General features: G+C 49.6%; 1 protein-coding gene across 7 annotated transcripts; it reads right to left on the bottom strand.

Moving 5' to 3' along the window:
• Positions 1-1,459: 1,459 nt before the first annotated feature.
• Positions 1,460-16,800, bottom strand: Zscan20 (zinc finger and SCAN domain containing 20). Of its 7 annotated transcripts, none has more exons than XM_041653001.1 (8): positions 16,785-16,800; positions 11,867-12,356; positions 9,368-9,518; positions 8,881-8,957; positions 8,571-8,631; positions 7,151-7,834; positions 5,749-6,177; positions 1,460-4,718 (listed from the first exon to the last, which is right to left on the bottom strand). In XM_041653001.1, the coding sequence occupies exons 2-8, from the start codon at positions 12,260-12,262 to the stop codon at positions 3,553-3,555; spliced, it is 2,964 nt and encodes a 987-aa protein (XP_041508935.1). In that variant the 5' UTR covers positions 12,263-12,356; positions 16,785-16,800; the 3' UTR covers positions 1,460-3,552. The 7 variants fall into 7 exon arrangements, with proteins under 7 accessions (XP_041508935.1, XP_041508934.1, XP_041508941.1 ...); XM_041653000.1 differs by lacking the exon at positions 16,785-16,800 and adding an exon at positions 15,343-15,812; XM_041653007.1 differs by lacking the exon at positions 16,785-16,800 and adding an exon at positions 15,343-15,812 and having other exon boundaries at positions 1,460-4,709.
• Between the last annotated feature and the right edge of the window lie 3,484 nt (positions 16,801-20,284).

Raw genomic sequence — 20,284 nt, 5'->3', positions numbered from 1 at the left:
GGGGGGGGCTTTAGGATACAATCCTGCCTTCAGCAACCAAATACCAAAGTCCTCCTGTGTGACAACACCACTGAGGCTTGCCAGAGTCAGGGCTGAGGCACCACCCACCACTGTGCAAAGCGAACTTGCTGCCTGCAAAGAGGACAGTAAAACCCAGGTACCAGCAGAAAAGTCCTTCCGGAGGATGCCTGGGAATGCCAGCAAGGTGATGATGGGTCAGCTCCAGAACAGACATTACTTGAGTGATTTCCCAAAGACTAGACAGAAGATGGGACCACTTGGGCCAAGCGTTCTCCTGGCCCCTGCTACCCTTGCTGACCTTACAAGACTTGTGAAGAGGAACAAAGGACAATAAAAGATAACAAAGGCAGCAGAAGCCATTACTGAAAACAAGAGACACTCGCACAGTCCCAACAGCAAAGGAATGACTGGCACCCGAACAAAGTCTGGGGGGCCATTTCACTTCCACAGGAAGCTCGGTTCTTCACATCAAAGCTTCCAGAAAGCTCAAGACTACACTAAAGTCAGGGATCTGCAGCAAGGGAGGCAGTGCCCAAAGATGACAAGAGCAAGGTGGGTGTGGCCCATGCTGTCTTTGAGGGGTGCTTCCCTTCACATCTTGGTGTTTCTGGAGTCGTCTTAAGCACAATACTTCTTTGACTTTGAGCATAACCCCTTCCTTGGGAGCTTGCCTATCGTGCCCACATATACAACTCTCTTGGCCTAACCTCTCCCCCCAACTTCAGGCTCAAATATACAAATGAACTGTTTACTCAAAGGTCCATTAGGGACCCAGCATTTGAAGTGTCAAACTAAGCTTACATTTTCTGCTCACCTATGTCTATATCCCTTCCCCATGTCCCCAGTCTAGAGTGATGCATGCTCCATCCAGTCACCAAGAACACTTCACTTTCTCCTGCTGCCTCTGAAACTCTGGCAAGGTCTCTTCTCTTCAACAGAGCCACTGTAGCAATTCAAACCCTCACCTCTTTTATTAACTCCAACCCTGCCATATAACCCAACCAGCGACATGGCAGTGACATTCAAGCTCCAATCGGTTGTTGAGTTTTGACAATGCACGTAAAAACACATCACCCTGAGTCTGTCATCTAAGCTCCACGTATATGGGACTGTGGTGGTGATGAAAAATGTTCCCAGAGGCTTGGGTATTTGAATACTTGGCCCTCAGATGGTGGTGCTGGGGGAAGTGATGGGACCTTTAGGAGACAGAGCCTTGCTGGAGGAAGCACATCACTGGCTTTCATTGCTCTATAGCCTCACACAATTCCAGTTTGCTCACTTTGCTTTGTTTGAGGTTGAATGCTATAAGCAACCCTTAGTTGACCATCATAGTTAAGAGCTGGGGCAATAGTAGCGCTGGGAGCCATGCAGACCGTGGGGCCCAGCTCAAGAGGGTTCAGAAGAAAATAAGGTCTATTAGCAACTGGGCTATGAGACCATTTGGATGATATTCTGGCAAAGAACCTGGATACCTTCTGCCCATGCTCTAAGAATTTGCCCAAGGCTAAATTTAAAAGTAACGAGCTGATTTCTTTAGGAATATTTCAAGACAGCATAACATTGTGCCTGTGGTAAAGTTAGTGCCAGTAATCTTATGCGGGGCTACAATGAAAAACAGCAAGGGAGACAGAAAGAAATACAAAATGTACGGTTGAAGAGGAAAAAAGCACTTGGCGATTTAATGTTACAGCTAAGGCATGTGCTGGAAGAGAGGCTGGAACTGACAGAGATTAGCACCATTGAGGACCCACCCAGCTAAGCTTCCAACTGGTGTAAGGAAAAAGCCTGGGGCATTGCTACGTCTAGAATGACCTTGCCCCAGTCTTGGATGCCACTCCCCCCACCCCATCCCAACCCCTACAGACCTTCTGGATCTCTACCTCCACTTGAAACCCATGCTATTTCACACCTTGGTAACTTTCTCTAGAATGTTCTTCTCTCCTTCAGGACCCCTCCTATTGGACTTAGAGTATTCTACATATCTTTCTATGCAGCTATTGGCATTTTCTGGTTATAGTCAGGGATCATCCCATGACCACTGCTTCTCAGACATAAGCCAGTTAAGGTAAGCAGAAGTTATTCAGTTATTCATAGAATAACTGGGATATGAACAGCACCCTAAGGTCACACACAGCTGTAAGAAAGTCATCTTCCTTTAAAATCCACGAAAGACAAGGCCCTTGGTCAACACTTTTAAACCCATCTAAGGAAAAGGTCTAGAGGCCAAAGTGCTACAAACAAAACCACTGTGCATGAACCTCTGTGACTTGACCTGTCTGTGTGAGACGCTGGTCTGCGTGACCACACTCGGCAGCCTGGGACAAGAGGACTCCAGCCGAACAGGCGCTGAGAACCTAGAAAACGGAGCCATTCCCAAGCCCTCTCTGTAGAGGACAAGGCGTCAACGCCTTCCACCTCGGGCTTGGCATCAGGACTGGAAATGAAGACAATGAGTCAGAGAGACCAAAGGGCAGGAGTGACGGGACGGGAGGGGAAGCTGCTTGGCAAGGCTTATAAGCCTATGAGAAGCAGGACTGACCTGGGAGAAGGACCCTCGGACCCACTTCTTCACCAAAGCACTGTCCCCCTGGAGACACGGCCGTCTCCAGCCTACCTCCGTCTCTCACCCACGACTCTAAAGGCGGACTCCTGCCCACCAGCTCAGCCTTACACAGAGGGCTTCACCAGTTCTGAACATCCCAACTCCTTTCGTGGGCAGGAACTCTCAGCCTCTGTATTCGTTAGAGGGGGATGCTCGCTGGTCATCATATTCTGCCATCCTAGTACTAGATACCTGCCTCCCTGTCAGAGGGCTCAGTGAGGCACACAGCTGCCCAGACTCCGGGGACACATGAGTCTGGACGAATTCTGCCCCTCTCACTCTTAGACGTGTGGTCAATGCAGTCACCCAACCTGCCCAGCCCTCCGTTTTCTACTCTGGGAAGCAGGACTGCTACGGGGGCTCAAAGCAAATGTTCAATGCGCAGTTATTGCTGCTCTTATTGCTGATTCTGCCACGATGCCACTGCTGCCCCGCTCGCTGCCGACCCTGCCGTGAATGTCCTGGGCACCGGTCCTCAGTTTACTCCTGCTCTCACCATGAAGTCCCAAGGTTTCTCTGTGACGATTCACCCCAGCTGCACACTACCAAGGACAAGAACAGTGAGAAGCAGAGCGAGGACGTAGAGTCAACACGCTGGGCCACAGATTCAACTCTCACCCTACACCATCCATCCGCCTCGCACACCAACTGAGCTCTCCACAGACAGATGTAAGGACGGCCTGATGATTCTAGAGGGGTTTTGTGATGGTGGTGGTGAGGGGGGACAAACCAGATTACACTTGACAAGTACCTCCAAATCACAATCCCTGTGGGTGTAACACACATCTAAATGACCTGAATTTTACCAGGAAAACACCTCTAAGTATACACCAAGCTTAGACATTGGAAGCTTTCTTTCTCGCATGTTTTAGAAGTAACAATGAGACATAAACACGCATTATTGCTCTTCAGTCGGGAGGAGGTGCGGCCTACAGTGCTCTCCGCCCAGCGTGGGCTCTGCGGTGGGCACTGAAGTGGGAACTGTTGTTGAAGTCCTTGCCGCACTCCGTGCACTTGTAGGGCTTCTCCCCGGTGTGGATCCGCTGGTGAATGATGAGACTGGAGCTCTGGTTAAAGCACTTCCCACACTCCCTGCACTTGTACGGCTTCTCGCCCGTGTGGATTCTCTGGTGAGTGATGAGGTTGGAGCGGTCGCGGAAGAACTTCCCACACGTGAGGCACCGGTAGGGCTTCTCCCCCGTGTGGACCCTCTGGTGGGTGGTGAGCTTGGAGCGCTCGCTGAAGCACTTCCCACAGGCCGCACACTTGTACGGCTTCTCGCCAGTGTGCGTCCGTTGGTGGTTGGCCAGGGTGGAGCCCTTACTGAAGCTCTTCCCACACTCTCCACACTCATACGGCTTCTCGCCCGTGTGGATTCTCTGGTGACTGATGAGGGCAGAGCTCTTAGAGAAACACCTTCCACACTCAGGACACGGGAACAGCTTCTCCCCTGAGGTGGTGTGACAGGGCCCAGGAGAACTGATTATCATGCTGACATCTTGAGGACGTTCAGGTAACTCCCATGCAGAGTTTCTCCAGCGAGCACTAAAAGATGGGCTGTCGCCAAAGTTCTCCCCAGACACATCACACAGGTCAGGAGCTCCTCCCGAGTGGAGCCTCCGATGTTCCGGGAGGTTTGAGCCCTGCTTGAAGCTGTTCCGAATCTCCCCACATGTAAAGGACTTTCCCCCGCTGTGGGTTCTTTGGTGGGTACTGAGGTTGGAGCAGTCACTAAAACCTTTTCCACAATCAGGACACTTGTAGGGCTTCTCACCCGTGTAGGCTCGTTGGTGGGCCACGCAGTGGAAGTTCCTAGTGAAGCATTTCATGCGTGTGTGACATTTGTAGGGCTTCTCTGTGAGGTACAGACCTCGATGGTCGATGAGCTTTCCTAAGTCCTCCTCAGAGGAACACTCTTCCCATGGGAGCGCATTCCGCCATGGTCCTTCATCTTCATTGTCGTCCTCCCCCCAGGCATGGGGCCGGCAAATGGCGTCTGTGGGATACTCTGAGAATGCTCCAGGCAACTCCCCAAAAACGTCCTGCTCTAAAATTCGGTCTTCATCCGTATGCTTCAGCTCAAAACCTGAAAGAACTGACAGAAATAGAAGTTTTTTGTTCGTTCACTGGTTAGCATTAACATACCTGTATTGTGTAGTGTGAAATCTGGCTAACACAGATTTGAATCTTATATTCCTCAGCTTATAAATGTTACTATGTTTCTGGATACATGTGTGCTTCTCACTCTGAAAAGTTGAGGAGTGTTCTGGAATACAGTAATCCCACCCCGGCAACCATTCAGCCTGGCTCCCCTTCTCGGCCATTCCTCTCAAGTCTGTACCCAATACTAATCAGCTCATAGCGCCCTCCAGTACACTGAACAGATCCTGTGTCATACAAGACTGAATCTGTTCCATAATTACCCAGACGTGCCATGGTAAAAGCCAGACTGGCCACCTTGTGTGCAGGATTAACACTAAATCAGAGATGACAGGATCTAGGCAATGCACCATTCTTTTCCTATTTGATCTCCTTCCCTCTTTTCGCTCAGAGATAAAGATAATATACCTGGTTCCTGAAGGACTCTAGTAGGCCCGAGCATGGCAAACACGGCTCTGACCAGCCTTCTCTTTCCCCGATTCCGTCTGCCTTGCTAAACTGTTAAAATTACATCCCTAATGCTGGTCGCCAAAGTCTATTCCCTTATTTGGCCACTTCTTCCTCCTGAGGCTGACCACCAAGGTCCAGCTATCAAAGTATTGAAGTTCAGAAATCAGAAGCCCCCTTTGGCTCATCTAATTAACATGCCCAATCAAAATAAACCGAATGGGGTTCCCCTTCACTGCTGTGGCCTATGGGCCATGTCTGTCTCCTCTCCATCCAGAGGCAGTCTTTTGTCCCTTGGGGCAAATATCCCTTCCCTTCTCCCTTGTTCCTTTTCCCTTCTCCCTCATCTCTACCCTCTGTCTTTGTCTCCTATTCCCTGCCCTTTGTCCCCCTGGGGTAAATGAGCCTCCTTGGTGCTGAGAACTTAGTCTTGGGATGTATTGTGCAGATTTCAGTCCCTTCAGCTCCCCTCTTTGTACTGGCTGCAGATTCTGCCAACACCCAGACTCCAGGCTCACCTGTGTCTGGAGTTTGGGGATCTGGAATCAGAAGTTTAATGGCATCTTCATCTTCCATCTCAGCCCAGGCCTCTTGCTCATCCGGCTCAGTACCACTCTGTCCAGATCCAGGAAGACCTCTGGCTTCTTCTGCCATCTCCATGGCCCTGATCACCGTCCTAGCCCTCATTAGTGAGTCCAGTTCCTCATAGAAGGGGCAGGTTCCTGGTGGGTGGCTGCTCTTGGCTTTTCTGTAGCTTCGAAGAAGGTTTTTGAATCTGTAGCGACACTGCTCCAGAGTCCTCAGGAAGCCCAGCGCACACAGCCGCTCTGCAACGGCCCGGTACACCTGGCGGTTCTGGTGACAGGTACGAAGCCTTTCAGAGAAGGGGGACTCACTGAGAATTGCCAGGAAGGCCTTGGTCTCCTCGAAGCCCCAGTGCACACCTGCTGTCGAAGTGAAGAGTTCAGAGGTTAAGACCAGCATCACCTGACTGATAGATCCCTAGAACACAGGTCTCAGAAACTGTCCAAGTACTTGGGAACAGACTTGCTTCTCGGGGGTATGCTGGGAAAATGAGCCAAGGTATCCTCTCTCACCCTCTCAAGGGAGAAACAAGTGGCCATGTTTTAGCAATGGCATCAAGGGAGCCAGTCCCTTGGCTTCAGCCAATAAGTCACTGAGATCCTCGAGATTCTCCCTGTATTCATTTCAGAATACATCTCGTCTCCTCTGTGAATTCTTTAACATGGAATCTGAGAATCCCCACGGACCAGAGACATGAACGGACCGTCAATAACCAGGTGACAGACTACAGCTGAGGACACCCTTCCCTCTCTGGTCGCCGTAATCCAGACTCCATTCCGGTGCAGGTAAGTCACGTAACCCAAGGAGGCAGCATGGGAGTTGGGGCAGGATGAGGGGCCATGAACATGAGCAGGAGCCCAGACTGTTCCTTCCTGAGGCTTCAGACGCTTCATTCATGGATGTCAGTGACTGTCTCTTTGCAAGAGGTGTGTTTGTCAACACCAGGATTCTCAAGTCCACACTGTGAGCTTCTCCCCTACGCTTTACTATTTCCCTCACTCTCTCTTAACCCAAACACACTGGGAATTACTGGGCTGCTGTCACACACACTAGAGAAACACACCTATGGACATGAAAAAATTCGCTCTGGTGCCACCTAGGAGAGTCACCAGTGACACTCAGGGAAGCAACTGGGGTCTCTCCAGGTCTAGCAAGGCTTTAGAATTATTGCTCCTATACCCAGATGTGGCCACTAGAGAAGAGAGTGTGAGCCTGAGGGTGGTCCAGGGACCTGGCACCTTACTCTAGCGTCACTGACACAACTCCTAGTCTGAGTTCTAACCTGGGAAGCCGCAGCCTGGCTGACATTCATCCAGTTACACGCCATTTTCTTACCAATGCGGCTCTGGAGCAGAGCTGGGCCCCCTGCACTCCTGGGACCCTGAAGAGACTCCTTGGTGGCCAGGCCAGGACCATTGCAGTCTTCTGTGGCCTCCTCAGGCTCCCAGCTGCCCTCCTCTTGGTCATCCATCTCAGCGGCACTGTCATCCAGCCTGTGGTGGGCCACAGCCTCTCCTGGCCCAGCGGTGGCTCTTCTGATGGTCATCCGAGCCCTCACCAGGGCCTCCAGCTCCTCGTAGAAGGGGCAGGTTCCTGGCGGGTGGCTGTTTTTGGCTTTCCGGTAATTCCGTAGGAGGTTTTTGACCCTGTAGCGACACTGCTCCAGAGTCCGCAAGAAGCCCCGTGCCCTCAGCCGCTCCGCAATAGCCCGGTACACCTGGCGATTCTGGTGGCAAGTCTGGAGCTTTTCTGAGAAAGGAGACTCACTTAAGATTGCCAGGAAGGTCTTGGTCTCCTCGTAGCTCCAGTGCACACCTGACACCTTCACATCCTCCCCGTCGCCTTGTTCCTCCCAGGCCCTGGAGTCCTCCTGGGCTGCGGCTTCCGCTGGCTTGTTTGGCTCACTGTCCACACTATGATCTGCAGGGCTCCCGTTCCCACAGTTTAGAAGGCTCAGGCCCAAATCCTCTGGTCCTCGCTCATGCTGGGAGGTGACACTTGGCTTTGAAACTGGAACTGCTATGCAAAAGGAAGAACAGACACACTGAGCAGAAACGACCTGTTGGTCTGTGCTTTTCCACACTGTCATGGAAACTCCCGCCCTTCTCCTGAAAGAGGCCAATGAGAAAGTCCCGTACTGATCACCCTGGAGAAAGGAGCCTAGAAGCATCAGGACCACCTCGCTGAGCACGAAAGGGACCTGCCGGCTCCTCATTTGCTGTGCTGTTGGTATGAAATACATCATACAACAGGGTGGCCAGTACAGATCCACAAATGACAAACGCAGGACTTCAAACAACCCAACCAGACTCAACTCCATTGTTGGAAGGAAGGAGCAAGTGCAGGGGGTGTGTGTATGTGCGTGTTTCTCTCTTGCTGGGAAACGTCAGACCTCCACTGACACTCTTACCTATAGGACAAAACAACACTAAACATGAAGCAAATTCTGATAGCAGGGACAAGGAGAGAGAGAAGGGGTAGAAAAATGAGAAGGAGGGAGAGAGGGAAGGGGGAGAGAAAGAAGGGGAAGAGAGATGGGGGAGAGAGAAGGCAGGGAGAGAGAGAAGGCAGGGAGAAAGAGAAGTGGGAGAGAAGGCAAGGAGAGAGAGAAGGCGGGAGAGAAGGCAGGGAGAGAGCCAGCCTTCTTCCTCCCCTGAAAGCTAAGGGGTGCAGAGCTCTGGCTCTGAGGGGAGGCGTGCCAGAAATGGGCAAGCTAGGCCCTGAAGCAGGGCAGTTTCCTTCCCCAGACACTCACCATTCCCACGGTCATCTCCTGCGGGGTCCTCCTTGACTCCTCTACCAGGGTTCAGGGCCTCCTATGGCACACACAGAAAGGACCTTAAACGTCACTGACACTTTTAAAAAGCAGTCGGGAACCTGACCAGGCCTAAGAAAGATCAGGACACTTCAGCGATGCCATGTGTGGAGCTAGCATCATGGTCAGTGAGCACCAGCAGGCCCAGTGGGGCAAAGGCTAACACCCTATGCCCTATACCCCTCTGCTAGGGGAGGCCACGGGGAAGAAGCATGGCAGAGGATGACAGGAAGAGGAAACAGCAGTTTACCTGGGACTTGGCTGCTACCTCCCAATCGCCAGTGCTCCCCATCTTTGGAACAGTTGGGGCCTGGGGTGTGAGGACTGCTGGGGAAGAGAAGAACCCTGTGAGACATGAGCTTCCGTTCTCTAAACCACTTCCTTCCAAGACGCAGCTTCCCAAAGGTCACACGGGGTCAAGCCGGGGTAGCCCATGCCCAGTGCACACTTCTCCTTAGACTTTCCTTTTAGAAGCTGGGAGTCCTAAGCTGTCTTCAGTGTGCCACGTGTGAGGTACCTGTCCCCACCCTATGAGCAGCACGCACCCACTGCCACGCCCGCACCTCTGTGTAACTGTATAGAGCTAGTGTGGTACCCACAGAGCTCAATGACAACATCCATCAGACATTGTCCTATCGTGGACCTTGAATCCTGCACATCCTTTCTCCCACATCCCAAGCCTGTCCCTTGGGAGGAAAGGCCTCATTTTCTCATGTCCCCACAGCCTTGGTACTGACCGCTCTCTTTCATCTTGGAAAGGCCAGGATGTGTATTCCACTGTTTCCGGTGCTGTGCCTCAGAGCGGTGACCCACTGGCGGCAGCCGGGAGCTCGGACACGCCTGAACTGCTCCGGAGGACCCGCAGTCTTCAGCACACAGCTCCAGTCCCTACATATGAAGTCAGAACTTCCGTCATCAGTTCAATCAGGTCCCTTCAGTGAGTCGGGAATGTTATTTTGTGTTTGAATCTGTTCCAGGGTTAACAGACTCTTAAGGTTCAAAAAAGAGTTTCAGACTCGATGAGAAAGCTACCAGACTGACTTTAATAAACGAATCAGCATTTACACTATTCTGGGAGGCTGTACAAATATTTCAAGCAGGTGATCAGTATTCAAAGTGCTCTTGATTCCCAGAGACAAATTACGTAAAATTTTGGGAAATGAAAATGTAATTTATAAGCCTCTCATAAGCCCGTTTGCCTCTTTAGTGGTCACGAGCTACACAGAAACTGCATGTCTAGACTCGATGACATTCCTTACTTTCTGGGTCTGGGTTACAACACTCAACATGATTACTTTCTGCTCCATCCATTACCTGTGGATTCCACAATTCATTTTCCTTCACAGTTAAATAATATCCCACTCTATATACGTGCATTTTCGTTACGGTCAGAAGGATACCTGGGCTGTTTCCATTGCCTGGTCATTGTGAAGCAAGCAGAATAAACACGGTGAGAAAGTATTACTGTGGCAGAATACAGTCCTTCAGGAATATGCTGGATCCCATGGTAGATCTACGTCTAGCTCTGGGAAACCTCCACACTGATTTCCAGAGTGGCCACACCAGTTCATGTGTCCACTAACAGTGTTTCCCTTCCCCATATCCAGGATACCATTTGTTGCCAGTTGTTTTCTGTTGTTGTTGATCTTTCTGTTTCATTTTGTTTGTTTTTGGTTTTTCGAGACAAGGTTTCTCTGTAGCTTTGGAGCCTGTCCTGGAACTAGCTCTTACAGACCAGGCTGGCCTCGAACTCACAGAGATACACCTGCCTCTGCCTCCCGAGTGCTGGGATTAAAGGTGTGTGCCACCATTGTTCAGCTTGCTGTTTTAATCTTAACTATTCTAACTGGGCTACGATGAAATCACAAATGAATTATAATTTGCATTTATCTGATAGCTAAGAATACTGAACATTAAAAAAATGTCTCAGACGTTTGTATTTCTGCTTCTGAGAATCCTTTGTACAATTTCATGCTCTAAATTTTAATTAGGTTTTGTCTGGTTGTTTGTTGCTTAGGGTTTTGTGTGTTTTCTTGTTTAATTTTTGAGGGTGGTTTTTGTTTTGTTTGTTTGTTTTGTCTATGGTGGATACTAACCCTCTGTCAGGTATAGCTGGCAAAGATTTCCCCCATTCTGTAGACTGTCTCTTTGCTCAAATGATGATGTCCTTTTGCTGTACAAGCTTTTTAGTGCCATGAGGTCCATATGTCAAGTGCTAATCTTAACACCTGTGCTGCAGGGGTCCTGTTTGGATAGTCCTGATTGTGCTGCAAGTTGAAGCATATTCCCTACCTTCTCCTCTATCTGATCCAAGCTATCAGGTCTTATGTTGAGGTCTTGGATCCTTGTGGAGTGGCATTTTGGGCAGAGTTAGGGATCAAGCTCGTTCTCCTACAGCAAGCTATCCAGTTTGACCAGCATCCTTTGCTAAAGATGTTGCTGTGGTGTTTCAATTGAGAATGCCCCCATAGGCCCTTATGTTTGCTTCCCAGTTGTTAGAGACTGTTTGGGAGGGATTAGAAGGTGTGGCCTTGGAGGTTGTATCACTGGGGGTTTCAAGCCCACATTAGAGCCTCTCTCTCTCTCTCTCTCTCTCTCTCTCTCTCTCTCTCTGCGTCCATCTTGCCAAACAGGATGGAAGCTTTTAGCTACTGCTCTAGCACCATGTCTACCACCGCACATCCCCAACGATGGTCATGGTATCACTTCACAGCAATGGAAAAGCAACTAAGACAGCTGTCTTTTCGCCAATATGGGGTGTTTGTTTGCTTGTTTGTTTGTTGTTGTTGCCTCTTTGTCAAAATCAGGTAGTGGTAGGCGTGTGGGCTTTATCTAGTTCCTCATTTCAATCCCATTTATCAAATGTGGGCACGCTGTATGTGCTGGGAGGCAGTTTCAATGGTGTTATACACAGTCTAGTTACTTTTCCAAGTGCAGATCTTGGCTCTACAATCCAGTAGGTAGTGACTTTGAACCAACTGCCTATCTTTTCTTTGCCTCCATATCCTCACTAGTAAAATTTGGCTAACAGTATCGACCCACCTTATTAAGCTGTGGCAGGATTTAATGAGTTAACACAAGTCAAGCATTTAGAATACTAACTACTATACAGCAGGGCTCGGTACACAGCAGTTACTCAATGATTACTATTATTGTGATTTGGGGGCAATTATTAACTCAGTTCCAGGCCCCCACCTTGTCAACCAGCTTCTCAGAGAACAGACTATGAGGCTCACCTGCTGCCCGACAGCCCAGGCCTCTCGGTGCCAATCCTCCACAAGGGCCACAGCCTCCTCCCCGCTCTCAGGGTGTCGTGCCTGCACCCAGGTCTGCACCTCTCTGGGTAGGATGGACAGGAACTGTTCTAGAACCAGCAATTCTAGGATCTGCTCTTTGAGGCGGATCTCAGGCCTCAGCCAACGACAGCAGAGAGCCCAGAGCTGGCTGAAGGCCTCATGGGGTCCAGCTGCGTCCTGGTATTGGAACTGTCTAAAACACCGGCGGGAAACCTCGGGGCCAGGGACGTGGCCATGGACCTCCTTCTGGGGTTTGGAGTCTGAGCCCCATGAGTCCTCTTGCAGATTCACAATCAGGATGTCTTCAAGCTCTGGTGGGGGCGAGGCCACAGCCATCCCTGGGCCTGAGAGCTTCACTTCAGCTGGGCTGAACTCATCCAGTGACTTCCTGCATTGGCAATGTGGCCTTCAAGGGACTCCTGGGGAAGGACTGCAAAGGCGGAAAGACAAAGAGCAGAGTGAGCGAGAGGACCAGGAGCATCGCTTTTCTCACCTCTCTCGAACACTCCAGCTGTGGAAGGCACAGAAAGACGCAGAGATGCTCCTCTGCAAAGAGCAGGGAATGAGACACTGATCAGGCTCCGAAGCCAGCACCTAGCTCACTCTACAGGCAGACAGCACCAAGTTCCATCCTTCGGGACACAGCTGAATGTGTAAGCCTGGCCCACAGAATCATCACATTAGTCCAGAGAACCACATCAGTCCACGGAACCATCACCACATCAGTCCACGGAACCACGACACCAGGCCATAGAACCACATCAGGCCACAGAATCACCACATCAGGCCACAGAACCACCACACCAGGCCACAGAACCACCACACCCATCCTGCACTTGCCCTCCAATGCATGACCAGGCCATCTCCTTCTCCAGCTCTCACCCTCATGCCCAGTCCATTCTACACAACACCTGACTACTACCTGCTCCAGCTGCCCAGCCCACAGTTCCTCCCCACTGCCCTCTGAACCCTCCACAGAGCCACTTGCAGCCCTTCCTCACCTGCCTAGGTCTCTGCTTAGACTGCACATTTCCATGGGCCTTCCCAGTCCCTAACACAGGGCTTGTCCTCAGTCACAGCTTCCGTGGCACCTTGGGCACCCCCTTACAACCATGATCACCCTATCATGCCCAGACCACAGCTTCCGAAGGATCTAACGGTGTTCAGCCCCCAGAGGAGCACAGCGAACAATGAAGTTATAGACAGTGAATTCCTGAGGACAGGAGCAAACTAGACTAAGAACAATCGGTTTCCTGTCCACGTCGAAAGAGTTCTTTTCTCTTCAACTTCTATCTTTCCCTGACACCATGTTCTATAACACATTGTAGGGACATGTGCATATTGGCATCTAAAGAGAGAAAGAGAGAACAGCCTCCCTGATGACACCCACACTGGGTTCCCTTAGAAAAGTTCTTTGTGGCAAATCTAATGACATAAAACATGCCCAACCCAAGGAGACCATTGTTTACATCTAAGCTGGAATGGTACAGCAGAACCCAGAGGAGAAGGACAATGGCATTTGGTATTCTGGTGGTGTGGGACAGTGGTCTGTATTCTGTCAATTATATTTTAAATAAACGCTGATTGACCAGTAGCCAGGTTGGAAGTATAGGTGGGACAACCAGACAGGAAGTAAAGGCGGGTCAATGAGAACAGGAGAATTCTGGGAAGAAGGAAGCTCTTTCTGCAGTCCCTGGCCCAGCCACAGAAGAAGCAAGATGTGACTGCCCTGCTGAATAAGGTACTGAGCCACATGGCTAACACAGACAAGAATAATGGGCTAATAATGGGCTATATAAGAGTTAATAAGAAGCCTGAGCTAATGGGCCAATCAGTTTATAACTAATGTAGACCGCTGTGCGATTTTTGGGGGGGACTTAACGACTGTAGGAACTGGGCAGGACAGAAACCTCAGACAACATTCTGGGTCATCTGACTAGGCTGTATAGAAACAAGGCAAAGGTGACAAAAAAAAAAAATATAGAGACTGGCTATAAAGATGCCCACGTACTTAGGAAGATGCTCGGAGAAAAACGCATGGCCACTGGGCTACTCCAGGCTCATCCCTCTGTCACTTCCTTCAGGAAGAATTCCTGGGGGCGCCCTTGTCATGCCCTACCCTCATCCCTGATCCTGGTCCCAGCTGACACACACCCCTGACATAAACGATCACCCAAGCTTTGCAGTCACCTATTTCCACACTGGACAATGCCACTACAGTGTATCACTAAGGCCAGAACAGCACCTCATATATGATAAACAGTAGAGCCATTAAATAACTTTGTTGCCTTGTATTAAATATATGAATCTGTTATATCAAAAGTCTAGAATGTCCATGATTTACATTAAAGAATCAACATTTCTCAGGGCAGTGGTGGCGCACGCCTTTAATTCCAGCACTTGGGAGGCAGAGGCAGGCGGATCTCTGGGAGTTCGAGGCCAGCCTGGTCTACAAGAGCTAGTTCCGGGACAGGCACCAAAGCTACAGAGAAACCCTGTCTCAAAAAAACAAAAAAAAACAAAAACAAAAAAAAAAAAAGAATCAACATTTCATAACTTTTTGTAAAAACACATTTTTCCTGAGACACTAATCCAAACACATATCTGTCACTGTCACACACAAGGACTAAGCTGTCAGGCACTCACAGAGTTCCCATTATGTGCTCAGCATTGTACTGGGATCTACAGATCCAACAATAGCTGGGACAGAAAGCAAGTCAGCAAGCAAAGACTCCCATGCTCCTGCACAAAGGGGACATTCATCCGACAAGAGCAGCCACCAGTCCCAAAGCCAGAGCCTAGAACATCTTTTGGGGAAGAGATCCTCAAAATCTTTAAAGTTTATTTCAAATAGAAATAAACCCCTGGGAGATATATATATATATATCAATCTTCTTCATATGGACTACCGTGGGGGAAGAGAGGTCAACACAGTCAATCAACAGCTGGGCAGGGGCAAACTAGTCCTGAGGCATCAGGAATATATATCTCCAGGTCACCAAGAGGTGTCTTTTATTGGCGCTAAATACATCTCAGGATTTTCCATCCATATTTGCAAGGAATCCTCCAGGCAAGCAAGTGGAAGGCCATTAGTGCTGAGCTGAGCGTCACTAACCTGTAACTCCCATGTCACACAAAGAGCAGAGCGAGAGAGAAGGGACACTATCTACGTTTCAGAGTTGATCCATCCGAGTCCGCTCCAGAGAGGGCATGTGGTGCTGAGCGCTGCGTCTCTTCTACTCTCTGCCTGCTTCCAGTTTCGTGAGCCTTTCTTGTCACCCCATGGAAGCGGGGTGGCTTTCCTACAGCATTAGCCCATGCCAAAGTCGATCTTCTGTCTCAGGCTCACGCTGGAAAACCCAGCTGTGCTTGGGAGCTTATGCAAAGACAGTGTGCTGACTGAAATGGCTCCTTACCAAGGGACGATCCAGCTGTGATGGACAGAGGGAAACTGAGCTTCCGAGAGGAAGAGAGAGAACCACCGAGTGGCAGAGGTTGGACATAGGCCCAAGTCAGTCTTCTCCCATCATTTTCCTCATCATGCCATACAGTCTCAGACCTGCTAGAATTATGCTATGGGAGACAGAAAAGACATCAAGGAAGAGAGAGAAGAGAGATTCGAGATCCGCTTCTGCCTCTTCCATGCTGTGGAAGTCCATAGCATCTTCAAGCCTGGGCTAACAAAGCTCACCCTGACGATCGCCAGCCCGCATTCGCCAGGCATTTACTCATTTGCTTGGTCTACATTAGGTGTTTACTGTTCTGAGCTGGACAAAGGGACATGAGCCGTCCTGCGGATGCCCCAGCAGAGAGACAGGATATAGAACAGTGGAGAACCAAATGGCCCACCCAGAAGATGGGGGAAACTCTGGCAGCCCCAGAATGTGGAGGGTGTGAAAAGTGGGCTGCAAAGGGAGTTATAAAAACTCTAATACCACGTTTTCCTTCAACACGCACTGCACGCCAGTTCGGGATCCCAAGCTGGGGGACTGAAAATACAGTCCGACTTGAGTGCTACAGATCGCACTGGCTGCAGTGTTTGTCAGAGCTGGAGAAACAAAAACGTGGACGCTTCTGCAGAGACCCTCAGAAGGCAGAGGTGATTTTAGGAGATACTAAAGAAAAGGCAAGATGTGAAACCCGCATGGATGGGGAAGAATGCAGGAGAAATCCACTGGTTAAACAAGTAAGCTGGTGGGAGGGTCAGTAGAGAGTGGGTGGGTCAGTAGAGGGTGGGTGGGTGGGTCAGAAGTGGGTGGGTCAGTAGATGAAGACGCCTTTTCACTGCCATCAGGAATGAGGGAAGAAGCAAAGGTTTGGGGCTGAACACTAAAGCGAGTCCCATCACAAATGACATGAACTTGGGTGTGGAGAATGAAGCACTATTTTAAGGTCAGACTTCATTCGGCTCGGGGCCTTTTCACTTCTTTGACTGGGCCCTTGGAATCCTCTCTCCCTGCCTGTGCTCTCCAGACCTTAAGGTGACTTTCCTACGCGGCAAAAACCCATCCCTTCCACCTCACCTGCAGACCTCTGTAAGACCCGCCTCACTGAGGGCTCCTCCAACTCACTCTTCGGACCGACCCCTCGGTGACCCATCTCCAGACGCTGCTGCATCCTCTGCCCTCCCCGCGCCACACACACACACACACACACACACACGCTACTTTCCCCTCTCACCTTCCCAGACCCCTCCTCGCGCCACACACAAACACACACACACACACACACACACACACACGCTACTTTCCCCTCTCACCTTCCCAGACACCCCCCCCCCCCCAGGGTACCACCATCTCCTAAGTCTCCAGCTCAGCGCCTGACTCTCAGGGGCACCCGATCCGCCACCCGGACTCACCCACCGAGACACCCACTTCACAGCAGGGCGGAAGTGCTCCCAGGCTCGTGCGGGGGATGCTGGGACGAGGAGTCCCGACGGCGCCAGTCTAGGAACCAGGTCTCCGAGACTACAACTCCCAAAACGCATCGCTCGAGCGCCTGCGGACAACACCCCCTGTCAGCCGCCTCTCTGATGGCGTTAGCCAATGAGTGCGTCATCTTCTTATAGGCTCTGGCACCGGAACAAATCTAGCAGGGTCAACGCCTGGGGGCGTAGCCCGAGGCGATCCTGACTCTTTCCATTGGTTCTTCGGTCACAGCACCGCCTAGTAGGCGGAGCCTAGATTATAATGGTAGGGCTCACCGAGGAACCGAAGCTAGAGAAAGTAGGGAAGAAATAATAGTGAAAAAGAAAAGAGGGTGGCTACTGTTAGGTTTCAAACCTGGGACAAATGGCTGACGTGCCTATAGGGACTAAAGAATGCAGGGAGGTCAAGTTCGCTTTGATATGTTAATTAGGCTCAGGTTTGAAGCTTAACTGCAGTGATCATTCTGTTGAGCCGGCCAGTGTTGGGCAGTTGAAACTACAGTTTCCAGGTCACAGCTTAGTTGAGTGGTTTGGAAGAATTCTGTACCTCCCTTCTTCACTTGTAAGAACAATAATAGCACCCACGTCGCAGGTTTCTGGTAGGCGTCAGTAAAACAATAAACCTAGAACTGCTAACTCGAGCCAGGAGATATTGGCCATTATTATGAAAATCGGTTTCTACGGGCTTGAATCCTTGTGGGTGTTGGAACCAAGTCACCCTTGTTGCTGAATCATCTTAGTATAATTTGTGCTTGCTCTATATCACTGTCCTGGCTAGTTTTATGTCAACTCGACCCAAGCTAGAGTCATCTGAGAGGAGAGAGCCTCCATTGATAAAAATGCCTCCTTAAGACGGACTATGAGGAAGCCTGGGGGACATTTTCTTAATTAATGATTGATGGGGGAGGGCTCAGTCAATTGTAGGTGGGGCCTCTCCTGGGCTAGTGGTTCTGGGTTCTGTTAGAAAGGCTGAGCGAGCCAGTAAGCAGTGTCCTTCCTTCTGCATCAGCTCTTGCCTCCAGGTTCCTGCGCTGATTGAGGAGACCCTGTCCTAGCTTCCTTCAACGACAGGTTGCAATGTGGAAGTGTCAGCCGAATAAACCCTTCCCTCCCCAAATTGCTTTGGCCGTGACCCTTTGTCACAGCGACAGTAACACTAGCTAAGATGCTCACTGTAAATACACTGAGGGATGAGCAATCGAGTAGGAAGCTGGAAATGTGGGGCTTGTAGTCAGGCATAGAGCCAAATCCCGACTCCGCAACTTCCTAGCTGTGCAGCCTTGAAGAAAGCAGTGCAGTGCATTTGTCTTTGGTTTTCCTTTTCGTCTGTCAAATTCAGGGGACAGAACAGAACCTATGTCTCACGGTATTTTGAAGATTAAAGATAATATGTGGATAAACCATAGACTCTGGGGTCCAGCCACTTACCTTGCAATGCAGGGGGCATGCCTGGACACTCCGTAGCTGCAAACCCTCAGGCAGAGTGCTAGCTAGCACCTCTTTCGTACACGTGTGTTTGTATGGGCACGTGCACTTCCTTGGGGGGCCTGAGGTCAGGATGCGTGTCCTTCATAGAGCGTTCTCCACCCTGTTAACTAGAGATGGAATCTCTCAATGAACCTAAAGCGCCAAGGTTCAGCTAGGGTAGCGGCTAACCCATGCGCTCTGGGAATCTGCCCCCAACACTGGCATTACATGTGGCACTGTGGCTCCTGGCTTTTATATGGATGCTGCAGACCCGACCTCCAACCCTTATTGATCATGTGGCAAGCACTTTATCAACTGAGCTGTCTCCCCTACACATCTAACGTTTTAGTTTCCTTATCTGGAAGGTGGGAATAATAGTGAAATCTTCCTTTAAGGACTGTTGAGAAAAAGGTTGGCGAGGAATGTGAAGTCGGTCTCCTTGCTCAAAAAGTTGAATGGCTACTGGCTGTTATTTTTACTGAGAGCTATAGAACTTGGGTGAATTGACCGTAGCTAGCTTTTGGATAGGGCTCACTACATTAGCTAGAGTTACATTTAGGGGAAGTTGTACATCTTAGTTTTAATAACCCATTTCCAATTCTTTAGCTAGAAACTATATCCTGACTTACTTAATATATCACATGATTTACTCAGTGTATGTCATGTGTTGGTATTAATAGGTTACTATTGGCATACCTTATTCAATTGTCCCTGCAGTGCTATGAGGTTGGTATTGTTATGCCAACTTGCAAAAGTGGTGGGGTTTAGAGGTATAAATTAGTCTGCTCAATATCACACACACAAGTACCTAGGCTGGAATTTGACGCCCTAAAACTCCAGGCGTTACCTTTGCTCTCTGCCTGACTTCTCATGAGGAAGAAACTGTAGATGGAAGGAAGAGAACTTGGAGTAAACTCTGACACCGTAAAGAGGGCTGAGTGGGCCAAGACGTCAGAGAGAAAGACTGCATGTGTTGGTGTCCGAAGGTGGAAAGACAGCTCTGGGGTGTCCAGTGAGACCTTCACATCAGCCAGGTCTGTCCTGAAGAGCAGAAACAGAGGTTGCATACAAAAAGAGACAGACACCATTAGGCCACAAGAGGGCACCCCTCACCTTAAATCCAGCCTGAAACTGTATGGTATCTCAGCTTTTGTCTAATTAAAATCTGGCATTTTACTCCAGAAGTGGAAAACTTAAAAAAAAAAAAATCTCCAAGAGGCCAAATCCCGGGCAGACATAGCCTTGGGTTCTGTTGGTTTGGCAGCCCTCTGCGCATGCCTGTCTGAATCTTTTCCGTGGACTCAGAAGTAGGCTCCACGGATGAAGCTGTCTATCTTCATCTTTGCTATAGGACCTGATGGCCAAACCTTCTGGAGCAAGTATTCCTGGGAGTGAAGCACATGCTTCCAACATATATGTATCTGCTCATAAATAATACACATGTAGCATATAGTAATATAAAACAATGTTTTAGGTTTTGGTCTTTAAAAGAGTGTTTTTGTTGTTTGTGTGTTTGTTGTTGGTTAGTTGGTTGAGTGGTTTGTGGGGTATTTTGTTTTGTTTTGGCTTGGTTTTTGTTTTGTTTTGTTGTTTTTTTTAATATTTATTTATTTATTATGTATACAATATTCTGTCTGTGTGTATGTCTGCAGGCCAGAAGAGGACACCAGACCTCATTACAGATGGTTGTGAGCCACCATGTGGTTGCTGGGAATTGAACTCAGGACCTTTGGAAGAGCAGGCAGTGCTCTTAACCACTGAGCCATCTCTCCAGCCCATGTTTTGTTGTTTTCTGAGACAGCGTTCCTCTGTGTAACAGCTTTGGCTGTCCTGGAATTTGCTTCGTAGACGAGGCTAGCCTCAAACTACTCATGGAAATCTCCTTGCCTCTACCTCTGCCTCCTGAGTACTGGGATTACAGGCATGCACCATCACTGCTGGACTATTTTTTTTTTAATTATGTG

Source organism: Microtus oregoni, unplaced genomic scaffold (assembly GCF_018167655.1).
Source record: "Microtus oregoni isolate MIOR12 unplaced genomic scaffold, Mior012 000005F_ref0000423, whole genome shotgun sequence".
Lineage (NCBI taxonomy): Eukaryota > Metazoa > Chordata > Mammalia > Rodentia > Cricetidae > Microtus > Microtus oregoni.
The sequence above is the reverse complement of the archived record's forward strand: the minus strand, read 5'-3'. Positions and strand labels throughout refer to the sequence as shown.

What these genes read in the sequence shown, in the direction of transcription:
- Zscan20 (XM_041653001.1), bottom strand. Translation starts at nt 12,262, where the DNA reads ATGGCTGTGGCCTCGCCCCCACCAGAGCTTGAAGACATCCTGATTGTG. An exon ending in TTCCAAGATGAAAGAGAGCG is followed by an intron (nt 8,958 to 9,367) that starts GTCAGTACCAAG and finishes TCTCTTCCCCAG; the next exon opens with CAGTCCTCACACCCCAGGCC. An exon ending in AGGAGATGACCGTGGGAATG is followed by an intron (nt 7,835 to 8,570) that starts GTGAGTGTCTGG and finishes CCTTTTGCATAG; the next exon opens with CAGTTCCAGTTTCAAAGCCA.